Consider the following 19,693-nt stretch of genomic DNA (forward strand, 5'->3'; position numbering starts at 1 on the left):
GAGGGAGGGAGGGAGGGAGGGAGGGAGAGGAGGAGGGAGGGAGGGAGGATGTCAGAGGAGAGGAGAAGAGGGGAGGGAGGGAGGGAGGGAGGGAGGGAGGGAGGGAGGGAGGGAGGGAGAGGAGGGGAGGGAGGGAGGGAGGGAGAAAGGAAGCGGGGGGGTGGGGTGGGGTATGGAAATATACTGGGGATAACCTGTGACATGTTATGTGACATGTTTCATGGCCTATAAGTACGCTTATAAGAAAGCTGGACATTTTTTTATTTTTTTATTCTTTAGATATCAGAGCACTTGTTCAACATCACCACATTCTCTTTATTGAATGTATCTTTGGCTGTCTTACCACGCTGTGACACTGTGAGCTTTCTCAAGGACATTTATACTGGACTGTTAGCAGATAATGGACAAGGATGTTTTTATAATGTTACTATTTCTGCAGCGTCACGGTCAGAACATTTTTCAACACCAACAGACTGTTTCGAGGGAAGCCATTACCACTGTCCTACACTGTAGAATGGGCTGTTTCTACTGCAGTAGAGACAGTATCTCAGTATTATTATCAAGCATTTCAATTATATATTGTGTTTATTCAGGGACAAAACGAATGTGCAGTAAGGCTGTTTTCCAAGGAGACCTTTCACATGAAGGCCTGTATTTAATCTAAATATGTATCTTCTCCGTACTGTATTTTGGGTACAGCACATACTGTTGTCTTCTATTGTGATTAAGGACAATGAAATGTAAACATCAGGGAGCCATTTTTGTTAAATGCTGATTTATTAGTGTATTAAAGTATTATTATTATGTATTAAACGTTTTGATATATTCACCAAGGAACAAGGGGAAACAATAAATGTGTTTTTTAAAAGCACTTCAACTGTGTCCAATATCACTGCTGCAGCAGTACATGACTTACAGTAGAATTCTCATTCTATAATCATGAGGCCTACGCATGCAGGAGGCCTGGGACTTTCCTGACAGCGCTACCCATCTGCCCCTGCCCCGCTGCCCATGCTGTCCATGAAAAGCAGGGGCCGCACCTTCATGGTGGTGTGTCTGAGGGAGTACCACAACCCCTTCCATGTTCCCCACACCACCCCGTTGTCGTATTTGCCCTTGTACTCTCCTCCTCGATAGAACTTCCCATTCAGGTTGGCTGCATGACACCTGGAGGAGAGAGCAAATAGTAAGTAAGTAAGTAAGTAAAGCTTTATTTATATAGCGCCTTTCGTACATGAAATGCAACTCAAAGCACTTTACAAATACAAATCACAAGTACTGAGCTCTGTGTCCAGAGGCAGAGAAGCAGATTTGCACAGGTAGGCTTGCGAAGAGCATTACACTATTACATTAAAGGAAACCTATTATTAAGTTAATGTAAATCTCTGGGGTCCCAAAAACATATCATTGAAGTTCTTTGCTGAAAATACCACTCTTAATTTCAGCACGCCTCTAAACACTGCAAACTCTTTTTTACTCTAAACGGGGGAAAAAACGGTTCCCGGGGGGGGGGGGGGGGGGGAATGATAATAGTTTCCCTTTGAATGTATGAATGCACGGCGGGGGAAATGTTCAACACAGCACACGATGAGGCCCCGCTCTGCGTAGCAGGGGGCAGCCAATCTGAATGGCATGTTGAATTGCATTTTATCCCAAATATGCAGACCACAAAAACGGACCGAATTGCTTTATTTCACAGTTTCGGTGTTAGTAGGGTCATAAGAGACCCAAATGTACAGCACTGAAAAAAGTGAGTTTTTCATAATATGGGAGCTTTAAAGTGTTAGGCTGAAAGTCTCACCTGTTGTACCACCAGCCCCCCATATTCTCCTGGGCGCAGCTGCCTTGTAGGAAGCGGTCATTGTCCTGTTAATGATAATCATCATCATCATCATCACTATTACCACAACCATCGCGTTGGTTCATTGCCTTTTTTTTTTTATCATACAGAAATTACATTTATAACACAGATAAAAATATTTTTTTTACGTTCCATAACAGCTGTTTTCATTGGAGTATGACAGGAGAGGCTCTGCCTCCCCCGCCTTCCCTGACCGCACGACCCTGAGGATGGGGTTACTGACCTGGTCCCTGGTGCTGAACTGCATCCCACTGAGGGAGGCTGACCACTGTTCCACCGAGCCCCCGCCTCCAGACAGAGCATCCCCTCCACGTCCACTGTACATACCGTACCCTAGACGGTACTTATCCTGGAGGGAGGGGCCAGGGGCCAGGGGGAGATACACTGGCTTAGAGCAGGGCTTTTTAAACAATGGGTCACAGCTGATTCACTTTTGGTTTAATCTTAAAACCAGGTCCTGGTTGCTATAACGAGTGTGTCTCACCTTCTCGTCAGAGATTCTGAAGTTCTCGTAAAAGGAGTGAGTCTTCTTTCCACTCCAGTCCATCAGATCTATCTTCATCAGGTTCTGGCCTCCAGAGCAGAAGACAGAACAAATGGAATGCACAGTGTTTTAGGTCACAGGAACAATTGAGAACCCAACACTGAACAATGGTCAAGGTGTGACACCATGTGACACCTCAGTACTCTTCTCATTGCTTCCTCCCCTTCACTGATCAAAAAAAAATAAACTGCACAACTGAAAGAATGTTTACAGCTGACATCCTTTTGCATTTCTCCCACCTTTCAGAGCTTACCTTCGACAAGCAGGGAGTGAATGTGTTCGTTTCCCAGCCAGAACTCATCGTTCCACAGTTTGAAATCTCCAAACCCTTCTTTGTAGTTAACCCAGTCTCTGAATGAGAGAGGTAAGTAAGTAAGTAAGTAAGTAAAGCTTTGTTTATATAGCACCTTTCATACAAGAAATGCAGCTCAGAAGTATGGATCCAAGTTACAAACAGAAATCCATCATCCACCCATATACAGCACTTCAACTGAATGACAGTATCAGAGAAACCTGTGTACCTTGTAAGAGAAAATTGTTATATGCGATAAGAAATGTTTCTACATTTAAGATTAAAACTTCACAACAGTACATTGACTGACTCTAGAGCAAGCTAGAAACTGATTTCCTGTTGTAAGCACACAATGAAACCTGTTTTCTCTACTTGTCCTCCTGTGCCATACATTTGAATATATGCAATTACCCGTTTGTGTTCCATAGTCTGTCTCTGACCCTAGAAACTCAAGACAATGCTGAGTCACACTGCATTGTTCACTCTGGTGCCATCATTCCTCACCTTTGTTATGCTGTAAGGAAGGGAGGGCCAGATTCCCCTCTAACCTTCATCCCCATCATCTTCCTCAATGTACAAATCCACACCCCTTGTAAATGATTGGCCTAGACCTCACCCAAGGGCGGACTTGTTACCTGAAGTGTACCTATGTGTATAAATACCGTCACATAATGAATGTTCTGGAGAGAGAAACTTTGACCGTTCAGACTTGTCTGACGTACCTGTAAACTTTCTCCTTCTATAGAGGTAAACATTAAATACCTTTTTCCTATGCATTTTGAAACAAAGCAGGCTGCCTTTCTTTAATTTCTTTAACAACCTATATGATACTAATGTAGCATAAGAAACTGTTGCACCATGCAGGTAAGTATTTAAGATATCTATCTATCTATCTATCTCTCTATCTATCTATCTATCTATCTATCTATCTATCTACTGGTCTATCTATCTATCTATATTTCTATCTACTTGTCTATCTACTGGTCTATCTATCTATCTATCTATCTATCTATCTATCTATCTATCTATCTATCTATCTATCTATCTATCTATCTATCTATATTTCTATCTACTTGTCTATCTACTGGTCTATCTATCTCTCTACCGGTTAAAGTTCACCCTCCCATGGCGTCGCCTCTGAATGACGGTCCAGCCCCCTCCATCCTCCATGTCACAGTATGCCAGAAACGGCTCCAGTGTGGGTTTGGGTCTTATCCGGTAGAAGCCGCTCGGTGGTTTTACTCTCTCATACAACTCTGAGCAGTCTGGAGAGGAGACATCAGGGGCAAGGGTGAGACTACAGTATCACACTGACAGTCAGTTGCTGAATCATGATGGCAGATTGTAACCTGGATTCAAGGCTCCGGTCTCTCCCGACTCTCACCTTTATCATAGACGATGAGGCTGCCTGCTGGGGGGAGCGGAGTCAATGTTTCTGTTTCATTAGTCAATGGTGGTATCTTGTGCTTTTCTGTGTCATGAGAGCTTGGTTTTGGATTTGGTTCAAGGTCATAGTCAGAGTCATAGTCATCATAATCAGCCGGGACAGGGTTAGGGTTAGGGTCAGGGTCAGGGTTAGGGTTAGGGTTAGGGTTAGGGTTAGGGTTAGGGTTAGGGTCGGGTTCAGGAAGCGGCTGGCGTGTGCTAGGTCGCGGGGGGCTGAAGAACCTGTGCACCCGCAGGTGCTCCAGTTGCCAGGCACCAATCAGGAGTTTGTTTTCCAGGATGCGAATGCTGCGCCTCAGCTCTGCTACCTCCAGCATGCACGGGTCCCCTGCCTCAAGGTAGACACAAAGGAAGGGAGATTTGTTTTAGATTTGGGCTTAGTTCTAATTCTTTTTTCCATCATTCAATCAATTTCTCGTGAGTTTAGGGCAGTTCAGAGATATTGAGCGTCAACGTTTTTACATTCCAATATGTTTTGTGAGATGGAAACTTTGTATTTTATTAATTACTAACAAAAAAATGTCAACATTTTAAAAATAACACCACACAGGCATTAATAAACACCCAATGGATCAGATTATGTAAAAAACTAAATTTTGACTAAAAATGTAGATAGAACCTTATAATTCTAACGTCACGTTCTGTCTTCCCAAAGGACATGGTCTGCAACAGAGGTCCTACATAAAAACTGCAGAACTCAGAACCAGACATAGATATAGAACCAGACATAGATGTAGGACCAGACATAGTCACACACTGATGTCCTCAGAGATAACCTCTTAAAGGAATGAGGCATGCATTAGGACAGTATTTTGACACTGTGTGCGATTGGCCATGTCTGAAACATTCATCTTTCAACCTATTTAGTAGGCATTTTCAGTATGCACAATTAGAAAGTTGTGCAGTATGCAAAATGCACAAACAATTTGTATGTATAAAATGCCAGGATGTCATACTAGATTTGCCTTTACATGAAGTATGAATTCACTGAATATTCAAGAAGTCCTTTCCGATTGAACAAATCTATATTGGTATGGTTTATATGCCGTAGATACATGTATTAAACAGTAGACAGTATGAATATTCGTACATGGCTATTGATTCATTTAAAATGGGCGAGACATAGTACATGAGTCTAGAGTAGGTGAGATACGTACTGGGAGTCTGAGGGACGCCATGGTTTGGCACACAAGCACCAGCAGTAACATCAGAGACATGTCTCTCAGTTCAGTCTGTAGATATCAAAAGAATAAAGTTTAACACTTAATCGGCCATGAGTAAAAAAATATATAATAATAAATAAATAAAAATATGTCTTTGCACTCGATCAAATTTCAGGACCCTCCTTTCATGACTTTTCCTAGATATGTGCGTTCTACCACCCAGTATATCCTTACATTTTCTAAATCACATCAGGATAAGCTAATATAAAGCTATTTTGCTGTTTTTCTGTGTAGGAAGCAGGGTAATTTACAAGCAGCCAACTAGTGGTCATTGTGTGTAAATAGCAGATTGCCTTTCTAAAGAGGGGGTCATAATTTAGTAGGTAAAAAAGCATGACTGTTCTAGTGTTAAAATGTAATTAAATAAACAGGCAATTACAATCTCTCACTGATCCCTCTCTGCAAATAATACACATGACATGAATTCATTGAAGTGAAGAAATTAATTAAAACAGGTTGAAATAAAATAAAAAATAAAAACATAGACATATTGTAATTAGGGGTTTTAAGAGTAAAGTGATCACTTAGCATTATTATTTTTATTTTATACATATTATTATTATTATTATTATTTAGCATTAATTTATTGGACATTCAGATCATACCTTAATTTCACGAGATCCTTTCGTCTTCGTTCGGTCTGAGTCAAGGTGCACAGTGTTCCCTAACCTGCCCGTCTCATCTGTTTATAGGCTCGGTCCGGTCGGTTCTGCATGGTACACGTTAGGCCAGGACTGCCGTGACGTCACGTTCCCCCCAGAAACTGTTCTAAAGCCAGTTCTTTTGCGTTATCTCCCCATTGGTTGTAGTTTGGGTTAGGACATGGCAGCAGATCCCAGATCTGTGACAGAGCAACTTCAACCATGCCGCCCGGGATGGAGAGAGATTTTAGTCCACCACATTCCTCACATACCACAGACCCTGTCAATAGGAAAATATGTTTCTAGAGAGTTACACAACCGTCATTCTAAAAATCGCAATTGATGTTCTCCGACACTATGATCAGATTTTCAGATGTATTGTTATGATCTGAATGTCCAATACATTAATGCTAAATAATAATAATAATAATATGTAGAAAATAAAAAAAATAATGCTAAGTGATCACTTTACTCTTAAAAACCCTAATTACAATATGTCTATGTTTTTTTTTTTTTACAATGTGAGTAATATTCTGTTCACTTTTCTTGGGGTAGGCGTGCCATTCCATTCATTAAAACCAGATGTGTTCTCTTAACAATAACCTATGGGAAGACCAAACGGAAAAATAGGATAGTGTTTATCATTTATACACATCCATTCTCCATTCTTTCAAGACAGAAAAGCCGGGGTGAAAAAAGTTATTAAAAGAGTTATTGGTGTGTGGTATGGTTTTATCATGCGAAAGGGGAGTTTATTATGTGCTGAGTGAACGATGAGACCAGGCCTGTGCCAGAGGAAAAGGCAGAGCGTCTGTCTCCGCTTCAGGAAGTTCAGAACCGCTACGTTTGCAGAGCAGAAGGAATAGTGGATTGGGAGGAAAAAATAACTCCGTCAACCTTTGAACCGTGTTCCTCCTCACGGCACTACGAGTCACAAGACAAAGGCCATATCATTGCACGAATGGCACACAGTCAGCGCAGCCCAGGCAGCGGAATGGGGTTGGTGATCAATTAATTCATTTGGATCAAACGCTTTGGGGACAGGGGGGGAGAAGAAAAAAAAACAAAGCAAGCGTGAGAGAAGTGCAGACTCATCCGATGCTCTTCTCATTCTGACATCGAAACTGGGTGTGTATTGCCTTTTTCGTTCCTAAACTTTGCATGTATGTTTGTTACTGGTGATGTACACAGCTGGTGGTTAAAATCTTGCAGTAACTCACTCTTAATGTCATTGTCACCAGCAAAATGACTGACTGCTGAAAAACTTTCCTGATGAACTTAAACGTGCATGTTTAGGATGAAGTCTTATTGGAATTGAACATATATTTGTGTGTGAGTGTGAGTGTGAGTGTGAGTGTGAGTGTGAGTGTGAGTGTGTGTGTCTGTGTCTGTGTGTGATTTGATTCTCATCGAACATCATCTGAGCACACAGTGTCAATGTCCTATCCCATACATTGTAACCAACTTCAGTGTGGCAGGAAAATGCCACCAAAGCCATCAGGGAATGTTCCGTCCTTAATCTATCTCTCAAATGTTTATCTATTTTTTTCAGAAAAAAGACCTAACAAAAAATAAGAAGACATAATAAATAATAATAATAATAATAGGAGTGTAAGGAGAAGGCCAAAGCTGCAGAAAGATGTCAGCTGTTCATTTCAGTCCGGGGTTGGATTCCAAAGAAGTTAATGGGTGAGTGAACAACCTTAACAAGAACTCAATCAGAGTGTGACTGGACCTACTCACAAACATGAGAATGGCAACCTTTACTCTGCCTGTCTTTTTATATGAGTAATATAATGCTGTTTTGGTCCAGCAGCAAAAGCTTTATGATTGATCAATGTCATGCTGAATGGTGTTTTTGTGGAAGTGGTGTCACAAAAAATGCTGGAAGTCTTGTCAGACCTACTTTGCTGATGAATGCCGAATGGAATGGCTTGGTTTAAGCATAGATGCAAACATAATACATTTGTACCTGAACGCTGCTTTACCAAGTATCTATTCTCTCTCTCTCTCTCTCTCTCTCTCTCTCTCTCTCTAGTGTTGACCAGGTTGATAAAATGGAGGATGCTAAGGTTAAGATTGATGATGGGAAGGATGAGAGTGTTGAACCAGACACCATGTACCAGTAAGTGCTCCTCTCCTCTCCTCCCCACACACCTGACACGGGAGCTCCCACCCTTGTTTTGATCCCGGCTGTTGAAACCTAATGTGAGGTTCTTCAAATCAGACTTAATATGGAACCAGTAATGTTATTGCGTTTCTCTCTTGCTTTGTAGGCGTATCCGGAAGACGATATCTCCGTTTGTCATGTCCTTTGGGTTTCGGTGAGTGTCTATGGCTCTGATGTTGGTCCATGATAATGAGGATGAGGAAGATGATGATAATGATGTTTGTCTCTGTTATCCAATAGGATGGTTCTCTCTGTCTGTAGCTCTGTAGTATGTATTTTGGGTAATGGTAAGTATGATGCTTCTCTCTGTCTGTGTCCCTATAGTATGTTTGGGGTGGTGCTGATCTTAGTGGACATTGTGCTGGTCATTGTGGACCTGTCTCTCGCAACAAGGAGCAGAGAGGTGGGGGATGCCTTGGAGGGGGTGTCGCTCTGTATCTCGCTCTTCTTCCTCATCGACGTACTGCTCCGAGTCTACGTGGAGGGGTGAGTTTGAGAGGGTGTGTGTGTGGAAGGGGGGGGCGGGGTGTGTGTGTATATGCCTGTGTGAGAGAAACTACACAAAGAAAGGGAGAAAACAAAAAGCTCTGAATCAGCAGTTGATTGTAATTTCTCTTCACTGATGAGCTGTTAAACAGGAAGTTATGAACAGGAAGTTGGACAGGAAATGGATCTGCCCTGTGCTAGGTTAATGGGAATGGTTAGCCACAGGAAAAAACTGTCATATCAGTGTCGAGGAGCAAAATCATCATAACTCACTCCTAAATGCTTCACTTGACAAAACGCATAATAAGTCCCATGTATAGTACTGTAGCATTTATTTGGAGAATGCCTGTGTATGTGAATAATGTCTCTGTGACTTGTGTGTTTCAGGTTCAAGGTGTACTTCAGCTCCAAACTCAACATCGTGGATGCTTGTATCGTAGTCGTCACCCTAGGAGTCACCATGATCTATACCTTCTCCGACCTCACAGGGAACAGCCTCATTCCTAGGTATTGGCCCAGGCTGATCGCACGATGGTTGTGCCTCCTCTCTGTTGTGCGTTTCCTCATCTGTGTGTCTGTGTGTCTGTGTGTGTGTGTGTGTGTGTCCGTGTGTGTCCTTAGGATGGTGACGTTCCTGCGTTCTATGAGGATATTAATCCTGGTGAGGATCTTCAGACTGGCGTCTCAGAAGAAGGAGCTGGAGAAGGTCACCAGGAGGATGGTGAGGTCCTCCCCAATGGAAACACAATGTCTCCAGCCCGGATCCACAAAGACCTGCAGTAGTGGGCCAAACACTATTAGGGTGCATTCACACCTAGCTCGTTGGTCCGAATCAGGGAGCGTTTACCCCCTAATTCGGTTTGTTTGGGCATGTGTGAACACAGCAATCGCACTCAGCTCCGGAACAAATCAACCGGACTGAGTCCGCCTAGAGAGGGTGGTCTCGGCCCTACCCACAAACCGAAACAACTCAATTGCTGTACCCTGCATTGTCGCATATTTATGTTCCAAAACTTGAGCTTGTGGTTCACCACAGCTTGTAATATGATGGAATAATGGCCTTTTCTACTTAAGTCATCTTCTGGTGTGTCAGATGGAGCTCTGATGTTGATGTGGATTCCATCAATAGCACCTACTAGCACTAGGGAAATCTCTATTTGTCTATTAATCTAAGCTCGGCTGCAGAGGGTGTTCTCATGTACTTTGGCTTCATTATTAGATTTATGGCCGTGACAACTTGTTGAGTAATAATTCAGCATATGGACAGCATAAGCCTAACAGATGGGAAAAGGAGCGGTATTCTCTAGCCGTAGTCTTGATGCTTGCTCAAACTGAATATGTTGTTCATACCGAACACTGTAGGCCTATATAAATGGACTGTACTTATATAGCGCCTTTTATCCAAAGCGCTTTACAATGGCCTCTCATTCACCCATACATTCACACACCAATGGCGGCAAGCTACCATGCAAGGCGCCGGCCCGCTCACTGGGAGCAATTTGCGGCTCAGTGTCTTGCCCAAGGACACTTCGACATGTGGCCAGCCAGGGCTTGAACCGCCGATCTGCCAACCTTGCGATCATTAGACGGCAGCTCTACCTCTTGCGCCACAGCCGCCCCTGCCTATATGAACCGGAGAAGAGCAATCAACGCTAATATCCACACACGCCACTGATGCTCCATTTTCGATTACGGGTCGATCACTGGTGTTGAATGACCATACGGAGGGAATGCTTTATAAAGTGAACAGTATTTATTGTAACAACATAACGGCTCAACAGGACATACTGAGATCAGAAGGCTGCTCGCGATCTGACATGCGCAGTAGCATGGTCATTAAATGGCATGTTGTGAATGCTCTACAACCGGCATGGGTGAATGATCACCAGCATGCGATCAAAAGCAATCCAAAAACTGTTAGCAAGCGCATGGTGTTGAGGGCGTATTCAGAACCAGAGCAGAACTAAAGACTGTTTGTTCTGTCAAGATTGCACTGTGAGCGTGAATCAAACCAATGTCCAAGTACAACATTGTAACATAGAACAGTCTGTATCAGATCAAATGTGACATGGTCTGGTCATTTGGGCCGCAAGTTGGCAACCAATCAAAATGTTCAGACTCTTATTTTGAAACACGGAAATACGTTTCAACGTTGTTGAAAATCACAACACAAACTCGCTAGTCAAGCCAAAACACTGCGACACATTGCTACCTAGTTAAGTAGAACACTACTTTACATTATTAGCAGGCTCACAAAACAAGCGAGTGTGTCATTGATTTTCAACGACGCTGAAATGGATTTACATTTTTCGAAATAAAAGTCTCGGATGCCTGGACTTTGGTCCCACTGACCAAACCGTGTCATAAATGACAGGTGTGAATACACTATTAAACTCTGGAAGCAGAGTATCTCACAGAAGGTGATTGACTAACATCTGACCATTTAACTCACTGATCAGGTCTCTGAGAACAAGAGGCGTTACCAGAAGGATGGGTTTGATCTGGACCTCACCTATGTCACAGGTGAGTATAGAGACACCACCCGTTTCTGTTAGAGTGGACCTTAGGACTGTGTTGTTGTTGTTATCGTTGTATGGAGTGTATGGCAAAGGTTTATCGTGAGCTGCTTTCTCTCCTCTCCTCAGACCGAGTTATTGCCATGTCCTTCCCCTCCTCTGGGAAGCAGTCTTTCTACAGGAATCCCATCAGGGTAAGAGTCAATGACATGCAAACACTCACACACAAACACACACAACATTATACACACTATTTTAACCCAATATTCTCCATTATTTTTCCCTGTCTCGTCAGGAGGTGGCCAGGTTTCTAGATGCTAAACATGAAGACCACTACAGAGTCTACAACCTCTGTAGTAAGTACTCCTGACTGTCTGCACTCTCCGTATGAGGGTCACCACAACATGTACCCCCTCTAATCTGGTTCTAGACGCTCCAGATGTCCTGAATTCCTTGTTATTGCCTGCTCCCTCCAAGGTGAGAAAGGCTACGACCCCAAGTTCTTCCACTACAGGGTGGAGCGGGTGTTCATCGACGATCACAACGTCCCTTCGTTGGAGTGAGTACTGTAGTTCTCTTCTCTGTCTGGCTTTCTTTGGAATAATCCGTTCCTAGGCCTTCATTCAAAGCCTCTTAGTGAACATCGTAAGAGAAACGTTCCTCTTATGTTTGACTCTCTCTGTGAAAGTGTGTGTGTGTGTGTGTGTATTTGACTCAGGGACATGCTGAAGTACACAGCGGGGGTGAGGGAGTGGATGGGAGCCGACCCCAAAAACGTCATTGCTATCCACTGTAAAGGAGGGAAAGGTATGCTCCGAGTGCTAAAAAGGTTGTCTTTAGACAGGTCTAGAATCAGCTAACCCTCAGTTTATCCTACCGTTAGAAACTGAATCTGATTAAACAGGCTCTTCCTGGTATTGCTCTTGTTTACCGAGACACTGAACTGCGACTTGGCAGACTGTAGTCATGTGGGCCCAGCTTGCCCCCTACAGGTTACTGTTTGTAGTTGCAGTCATGTGTTCCTGGAGCATAAACTTCCAGGTGGCACAGTTCTAAAAGCAGTTTTAAGATGAGCCGACCAATATCATACCCATATCCATTGGGGGGATGAAATGGAGAGCTGACCTTAGATCAGAGTCTATGGGCAACTTCATCCAACTGTGCTTTTTTACAGGACGGACAGGGACTCTGGTGTGTACCTGGCTCATTGACAGTGATCAGTTTGAGAATGCACAGGTAGGATAGGACATCTTGAACGTGCCTGATTTTCCCATCTTGAACTGACCCAGATTAAACCTAAATAATCTATCAACTCCAACATTCCCAGCTGTTGAAGAATGTGAATATAATTAAGTCATGAAACCGTGTTTTGCATCTGAAGCATAATGAAACTGAATACACAGCATTTTGAACTGTTTGTGTGTGTGTGTGTGTGTGTGTGTGTGTGTGTGTGTGTGTGTGTGTGTATCTCAGGACAGTCTGGACTACTTTGGGGAGAGGAGGACAGACAAGAGCCGCAGCTCCAAGTTCCAGGGGGTGGAGACTCCTTCTCAAGTACAGACAGACTTACTCTTGTTTACTGTTTTGTTGTTCATAAAGGGACCATGCCTAACTTGAGTATAGTTCACATGCATTACCTTCTACTGTGTGCAAATCTCCCATTAATAGTATATACTGTACAGTATGTATGACGTGAGATAGTTAGCTAGTAGCTTGTTCAATTCAGCCATTCATGAGCATCCTGGGAAGTTTCAATGCCATGATCTTGACACAATGAAGTGTGCGCAGCATGTTAGCAACAGTGGTCCCTGTCTTATCTGAAGTGGAATCATACTTCTGTATACTATGTGTTTCTAGATTGGAATACCTCTTTGAAGATGAGATGACTATCATTTGGTTATTGTTGTCCCTGTACTGTGTGGTTTACAGAGCAGGTACGTTGGCTACTATGAGGTGATGAAGAGCAAGTTCAACAGACAGGTGCCTCCATTACAGAGGCTGAAGATCAAGAGCATTCGTATCCACTCTATAGCAGGTAGGGCAAACACATCACATTCTACTCACTGTACTCTATATATACATTATACATTACAGTATATTATATTACAGTATATGCATTCCATTTCAGGTAACCACATAGGACTTTATACTGACGTGTGTGTGTGTGTATGTGTATGTGTATGTGTATGTGTATGTGTATGTGTATGTGTATGTGTATGTGTATGTGTCTGTGTCTGTGTCTGTGTCTGTGTCTGTGTCTGTGTCTGTGTCTGTGTGTGTGTGTGCGCGCGCTCCTCACAGGTGTGGGCAAGGGTGATGGCAGTGATCTGAAGGTGAAGATCATAGTGAGGAAGGAGCTGGTGTTTCAGTGTGTGTGCGCCAAACAGGACAACTGTTCGGTGAGCCTCACACACACTCAGTCGCACATTCACAGTACTGTACAATACACACTCCCCAAGCATTAATTGATTAATTGATTGATCCATCCCCAGGTATTCCCTGATGTTGGCAGTAATGCCGTGGTGATCAGTGCACAGGAGGGGCCGGTGGTCAGTGGGGACGTCAAGGTCATGTTCGAGTCCAGCGCTGTGAGTGATTGCATCTTTTGTTTGGCGCTATTAACTCAACCAACAGAAGCGTGTGTTCAGGGGAAGACTTGAAATGATGCACATCGATAAAAAACAACAATGTACGTACATCTCAGTACTCTGAAGAAAGGAAACCATACTAGATTGTTAAGATGACATACAGTGCAAGATTCATTCAGTTGCTCCTTCTCTAGTTCGTAAGCTGCTAACAGTTCCTTTGTCTGTGTTCTCCCAGGGCCTGCCTAAAGGATACGAGGATTGCCCGTTCTACTTCTGGTTTAACACCTCCTTTGTCGAAGACAACAAGTATGACCCTGCCTCTTCTTCCGTGTAACTAGTTAGTGAGCACTCTAACAGACACATTCAGTGACGTCCGTCTAAGCAGGCCAAGCTCATACTGTAGTTATCAACTTGAGGACTTGTAAAGTGGACAATTTCAGAGCCATCAGCCATGGTACTCAGGTCTAATTCAACATGTAAAAACAATCATGATTCTGTAGAATAAAAGGTTATAAAATACAAAGAAAGAAGTTCTAGAAAAGGGTCCAACGTTTCGCTAATCTCTGATCATGCTGCTGACCATTAGCCTAGCCATAGGTTGTGTCATCTCCTTTTATGTAATAATTCCATTTTTAACCCTGCCCTTGCTATCCTTTTATTTTCAATGCCTCTCCCTCTCAGGCTGTTTCTCTCCAGAGAGGAGTTGGACAACCCCCACAAAGCCAAGACCTGGGAACTCTACAAGGAGGACTTTGGCGTGACGATGTTCTTCTCTGACCCTGAATAACCCCATGAGATGCAGGGAGAGAGTTCTGTCAAAGGGAACGTCTCCATCATCTAAAGCAGCGTCTTCTCCTTGTCTCCTCTCCCCCTCTTTGAAAGCAAAGGACAGAAATCTGATGTATTCTGACTATTGGGAATATACTTCATCCTGTCCTAGTTCTTTCATACCAATGCAGCTGAAGGAAAGGAGGCAAAGAGAAGGAAGCCTCTTTTAGACTATTGAGATACCCCCCCAATGCCAGCTCTTCTTATAGGCTTGTCATGGCACAGGGACCTCCTGTATAGTTGACTCTTAGCTGCGTTGTTGTTAATACCTCTGTACCCTCTACCCAGAATGCACCAGTCTAGCTGCTGATGTTGGAATAACCAGTGACACTCTTTGCACTGATCCGTATACCACTTATCTATGCACACTATCTAGTGTTGCATGTTTGCTTTATTTTCTATTATTTCCCATTTTTGTACATGTATTTCTGTGAAAAAGGGACTATTTGGATGTTCAACACTAATGCCTTGAATAGATTAGTTCCAACGTTGTCATTCCTAGAAGAGTACTGTAAGAGCTGTTAGCTATGTTGGACAGACAGTGATTTTGGTTATGTGCATTCATGTGAGAATTATAGGGAATATTGTCCAATATCAAAACTGAAATTCAATACATTTGAATAAATGTGAAATAAATCAAAATACATTTCAATAAAGATCATGTATGTTTTTACTCTCAAGAATGAAAATACATTCTCTTAAGGCAGGGGTCTCAAACTGTCGGCCCAGGGGCCATTTTTGCCCCCTCCTCCCACTGGCCCAAATTATGTCAAAAATATTATATAATCCGGCCTGCAAAATAATGTTTATGTATCTATATATATAGATAGCTAAATAATAAAGGAAGGAAAAATGATTTGCACTAACTGTTAAAAACGAATGTTACATGTATAGAAACTGCTGTTCTTTGCCATATGCATGTGTGTATTACAAATTATATATTACAAATCTTTTTGTTACTGTATTATTTATCTATATACAGTTAGGTCCATATATATTTGTTATTTTAGCTGTTCAAGTTACAGTTATATAATGAATATGGGCTTAAAGTGCAGACTCTCAGCTTTAGGGTAAGGGGTATTCACATCCAAATTGAAGGAAGGGTTTTAGGAATTACAGCTCTTTTATATGTAGCTCCCCCTTTTTCAAGGGACCAAAAGTAATTGGACAATTGACTCAAAAGGTTGTTTCACGGGCCAGTGTGGGCTATTCCTTCATTATGTCTTAATCAATTCAGCAGGTAAAAGGTCTGAGTTGATTCCAAGTGAACATTGGACAAGTGGAAAACAACTTTCACTTTCTAGAGCCTTAGCCGGGAAAAGGTGAACATGCAATGGCCGCCTCCTATTTCTTCAATATTGTAGTAGTCCTAATAATGTTCGTGTGCTATAGGCCTATTCTTGGTAAGTATACATATATTACTACCATCTGATTGATTTGTAACATGGTCTACAGTGTCTAGCGTTGTCTGTAGTATATGATCCATGTGTCCCTGGCGAGTCTTCCGAACACGGAGCTCGTTTTTAAACTGGACCCACCCACATGAATAATGTTCCCGACGCCCAACCCGCTCACTTTACTTATGATGACTGATGGATTATTCACTTACTTTAGACAAATGTACTTCTGTATGCTACATTATCTCCTGTTAGACCTATTTACCACAAAATAGTAAAACTAAGGTGCTGCATGTCCAAGTTAATGATTCACTAATCTCTGATCTTATCTGTGTGTGTGTGTGTGTGTGTGTGTGTGTGTGTGTGTGTGTGTGTGTGTGTGTGTGTGTGTGTGTGTGTGTGTGTGTGTGTGTGTGTGCGTGCGTGCGTGCGTGCGTGCGTGCGTGCGTGTGTACATACATGTTTGGAGGGGTGGTTCTGTATTTCCAGGGAATACATGATTTTTACTCAAAGTGACCTGGGGGGTATTCCACGAAGCTCGATAAAGTTCTAAGCCTCGATAAAGTTCTAAGCCTCGAAAATGTTAGCTTGCGTTCGGTGCCATCAATGTGGCTCAAATAATTCGCTGCTTGGTTGAGCTCCTTCTGAGTCAGATATAATTAGCCTGCTCGCGACCAGGCTAAAACACAGGCTATGGTAAGACACGCGTCAAAAAAGGCTCACAGGCGGAAACTACATCCCGAACGACAGTTCCTCTTTTAGGAAATATTAGTTCCCACTTCACACGAGATAGATAGATGGATAGGTTGACTGTGTGATAGATAGATAATTTGATATTTTGAAAGTGTGATCGATCGATAGATAGTTTGATTGTGTGATAGATAACTTGATATTTTGAAAGTGTGATAGATAGATCGACAGTTCAATAAAGAAAAGAGTGTAAAAAAAAAAGAAGTAATTGTCTCAACTTGCATTGCTGTCATCACAGCGGTCTGGCTGGCGTAGTGGTTAAGGCAGCCGGCTGGAGTTCCAAAGGTTGTGTGTTCGAGACTTGACTAAGTTTTTTTTTTTTTTTTTTTTACATTTAACCGAAGATTTCATGCAAAGGCTTCAAACACCATTGTAATCGTGTCAGTTCTTGTAAATTAGCCTGCACCATCATTTTATAGCCTACATACTTTTTTAGATGAGATTTTAGATTAGATTCAGACAACGAAATGCAGTAAAAAGTGCGTCTGAAGAGGGATTTGAACCACCGATATAAAATGACGAATAAATCCTATAGCAGCGGTCGATACCACCAGGCCATTGTGGCGATATGACGGTTTGTAGCCTGCTGCGGATATCACCACAGTAGTAATATTCATTTATTAAAATATGAACATATAACAATAACTGGGGCTAGTATGACCTACGCATTTAATCGGTCAGCAATTTCTTGCCAAACCATTTCCCTCGCCTTGTTAATTGCGGCAGTATTGCACTATTTTACATCTTATTTTTCAGTCTTCATAAAAATCAATAATTCGGAATGCTGCGCAAATGTAGTACCCCTGCAGAGTGGAGTATCTTCATTTCGACAGATCGACTCTTCTGGGCTCTTTATGTCTGCGTGCACGCGCCCATATCGAAGATTTGTAAGCCTGTCTTCTGTGAACACTGATGACACAAGGCTGATCCTCGTTCGAGGAATCACCTGAGGCTTGAATTCCAATCTCGAGTTGACTGAGCGCCGCATTTATTTATATCGCCGCTATACTGATCCACCTTTAGTGGAATGGCCCCCTGCTCAACTAATGCTCTGTTTTGTGTCTCTAGTGGAGGGGACTGACAAGCAGTATGGCGGACTGGGGCAGACGATCACACTGACCCCCACCATCACAGGAGTCTTAGAAGAGATCCTGTGGAAACACAATGGCAACAAGGTGGTAGAGTTTGATGGCGAACTGAATAGGGAGTATGGCTCATATGTCGGCAAGACTGTCCTCGACTGGTCTTCTGCAGAGTTAACTATCAGTGACCTCAAAGACGCAGACAGCGGATCCTATGAGTTAGAGGCCGTCATCAATAAGAACATTCAGTTTTCATATCATAATGTGGAAGTCATTGGTAAGTTTGTATCCACAGTGGTTCAAGTTCAAGTTTATTGTCATGTATTAATACAATGACAATTCTTCAGCCTCGTCTCTCTCTGTAGTATCACACACAACAAACATAGTCCACAATACAAACAAAACAACAATACAGTACAAGGTGCTTAGTGCAGGGTGTAAAGGTCTTAGTGCAGGGTGTAAAGGTCTTAGTGCAGGGTGTAAAGTGCCAAGTGCAGTGCGCATGGTTCAGCTGTTCAGCAACCTGACTGCCTGTGGGAATTATTATTACTATTTTTTTTTCTTTTCTTTTTTTCAGTAGGCATAAATACTGACAAATGGTTTTACCCACATCAAGACACACCCACGTCACTCCTCAAAACAACTGTCAACTGACAAAACAACAACAAGTCTGCTGTTTAAAGATGATTTGATACAATTTACTGTGTTTGTAGATGAAGTGGGTCAGCCAAGCATTTCCTGTACAGTCAACGACACCAGCACCACAACACCATCAGAAAGCGTGGTAACGCTGCTGTGCTCTGCAGACCCCCGGCCCCAGATAAGTTTCAGCTGGAGGGGCGCAGGGGGGTTGAAGCATCTGGGGGCAAAGCTGTCCATCCCTGAGACGGACAAACAGGATGAGTCTGTCTACTCATGTGTGGTGACCAATCCGGTCAGTGAGAAAATGACCAACTTCACCCTGAGGGGGTGTTACACAGCAAGTAAGTAGAAAGCACAGTAAGACACAGCAGCTAATAGTACAATAACAAGTACATTAATCATTGGTTGTATTCTCTTTTGAAATATACACAATGAGTAGTGCAGCGTTAGAACTGCTTAATGCATGTCTAAAGACATTAAGTTTCTTTGAGTGTCTAGAAAAGCGCTATATAAGTCAAATGTATTATTATTATTATTATTATTATTATTATTAAAGAGGCCAAGGCTACAGGACAGTTGCTGCATTCTTTTTTTTAGATACTCAGACTACATTGTGTAGGGTTGTAACTGCTTAATGCTTGTTTAAGATGACCACAACACTGCAAATCTGTATCAGCAAAAAGGCTTCATGGTGTTTCTCTGCAGAACAAGGCTCGTCTTCAGTGGTGCTAGCTGTCGTGCTGTCCATCCTGTTCCTTCTGGTTGTGATAGTCGGCATTCTGGGTGTCTTGTGGTACCGCAGGAAACACAAGAAAGGTAAGGCCATCCTACAGGTTTGACACAATCAGAACAGGCCATCTGATTCTAGATTCAGGACATGAAGGGTACAGTTAATTATTCAGGAAGGGCCAAGCCCCTCATGAGATCCCCAACGTATCCCTCACTGTCTCATCTAATCATTTATCTTCTCTGCATGGTGGTGTAGGACTGGCAGCAGAGAAAAACCTTCCTGGAACGTTGGAAGTGGCGAAACTGGATGAAGGTACCAGAGCAGGATTTACTTTACGTGTCTTTTTCCATCTGACAATCATATCTGACAGCATATTAGACATCTTATATTGCTCCAGTCAGCTTCAAGTCAAGACTCTCTATAATGAATGATACCCCCTTGATAGCCTCGTTTCTGTCTGATCTCAACAGGAACACCATTGACAGAGAAGGTTGTCC

The 19,693-nt window shown here is 42.6% G+C and overlaps 2 protein-coding genes across 2 annotated transcripts; one reads left to right on the forward strand and one right to left on the reverse strand.

The window, feature by feature from the left end:
* Positions 1 to 983: 983 nt before the first annotated feature.
* Positions 984 to 5,360, reverse strand: fgl1b (fibrinogen like 1B; the record flags this gene model as incomplete). Its single annotated transcript, XM_080550185.1, has 9 exons — positions 984 to 1,167; positions 1,802 to 1,866; positions 2,085 to 2,210; positions 2,346 to 2,434; positions 2,659 to 2,756; positions 3,803 to 3,962; positions 4,082 to 4,163; positions 4,341 to 4,471; positions 5,297 to 5,360. The coding sequence occupies 9 exons, from the start codon at positions 5,358 to 5,360 to the stop codon at positions 984 to 986; spliced, it is 999 nt and encodes a 332-aa protein (XP_080406311.1).
* A 2,286-nt stretch (positions 5,361 to 7,646) lies between these two features.
* On the forward strand, positions 7,647 to 14,554 carry tpte (transmembrane phosphatase with tensin homology; the record flags this gene model as incomplete). The annotated part of the gene is made up of 18 exons (XM_080550103.1): positions 7,647 to 7,696; positions 8,046 to 8,132; positions 8,284 to 8,331; positions 8,502 to 8,663; positions 9,051 to 9,170; positions 9,285 to 9,384; positions 11,123 to 11,186; positions 11,309 to 11,373; positions 11,475 to 11,535; positions 11,657 to 11,738; positions 11,898 to 11,986; positions 12,354 to 12,415; positions 12,653 to 12,733; positions 13,109 to 13,214; positions 13,481 to 13,578; positions 13,672 to 13,767; positions 14,003 to 14,073; positions 14,449 to 14,554. The coding sequence occupies 18 exons, from the start codon at positions 7,647 to 7,649 to the stop codon at positions 14,552 to 14,554; spliced, it is 1,548 nt and encodes a 515-aa protein (XP_080406229.1).
* Between the last annotated feature and the right edge of the window lie 5,139 nt (positions 14,555 to 19,693).

This window comes from Nansenia antarctica (genome assembly GCF_963989245.1).
Source record: "Nansenia antarctica genome assembly, chromosome: 20".
NCBI classification, from domain to species: Eukaryota; Metazoa; Chordata; class Actinopteri; order Argentiniformes; family Microstomatidae; genus Nansenia; species Nansenia antarctica.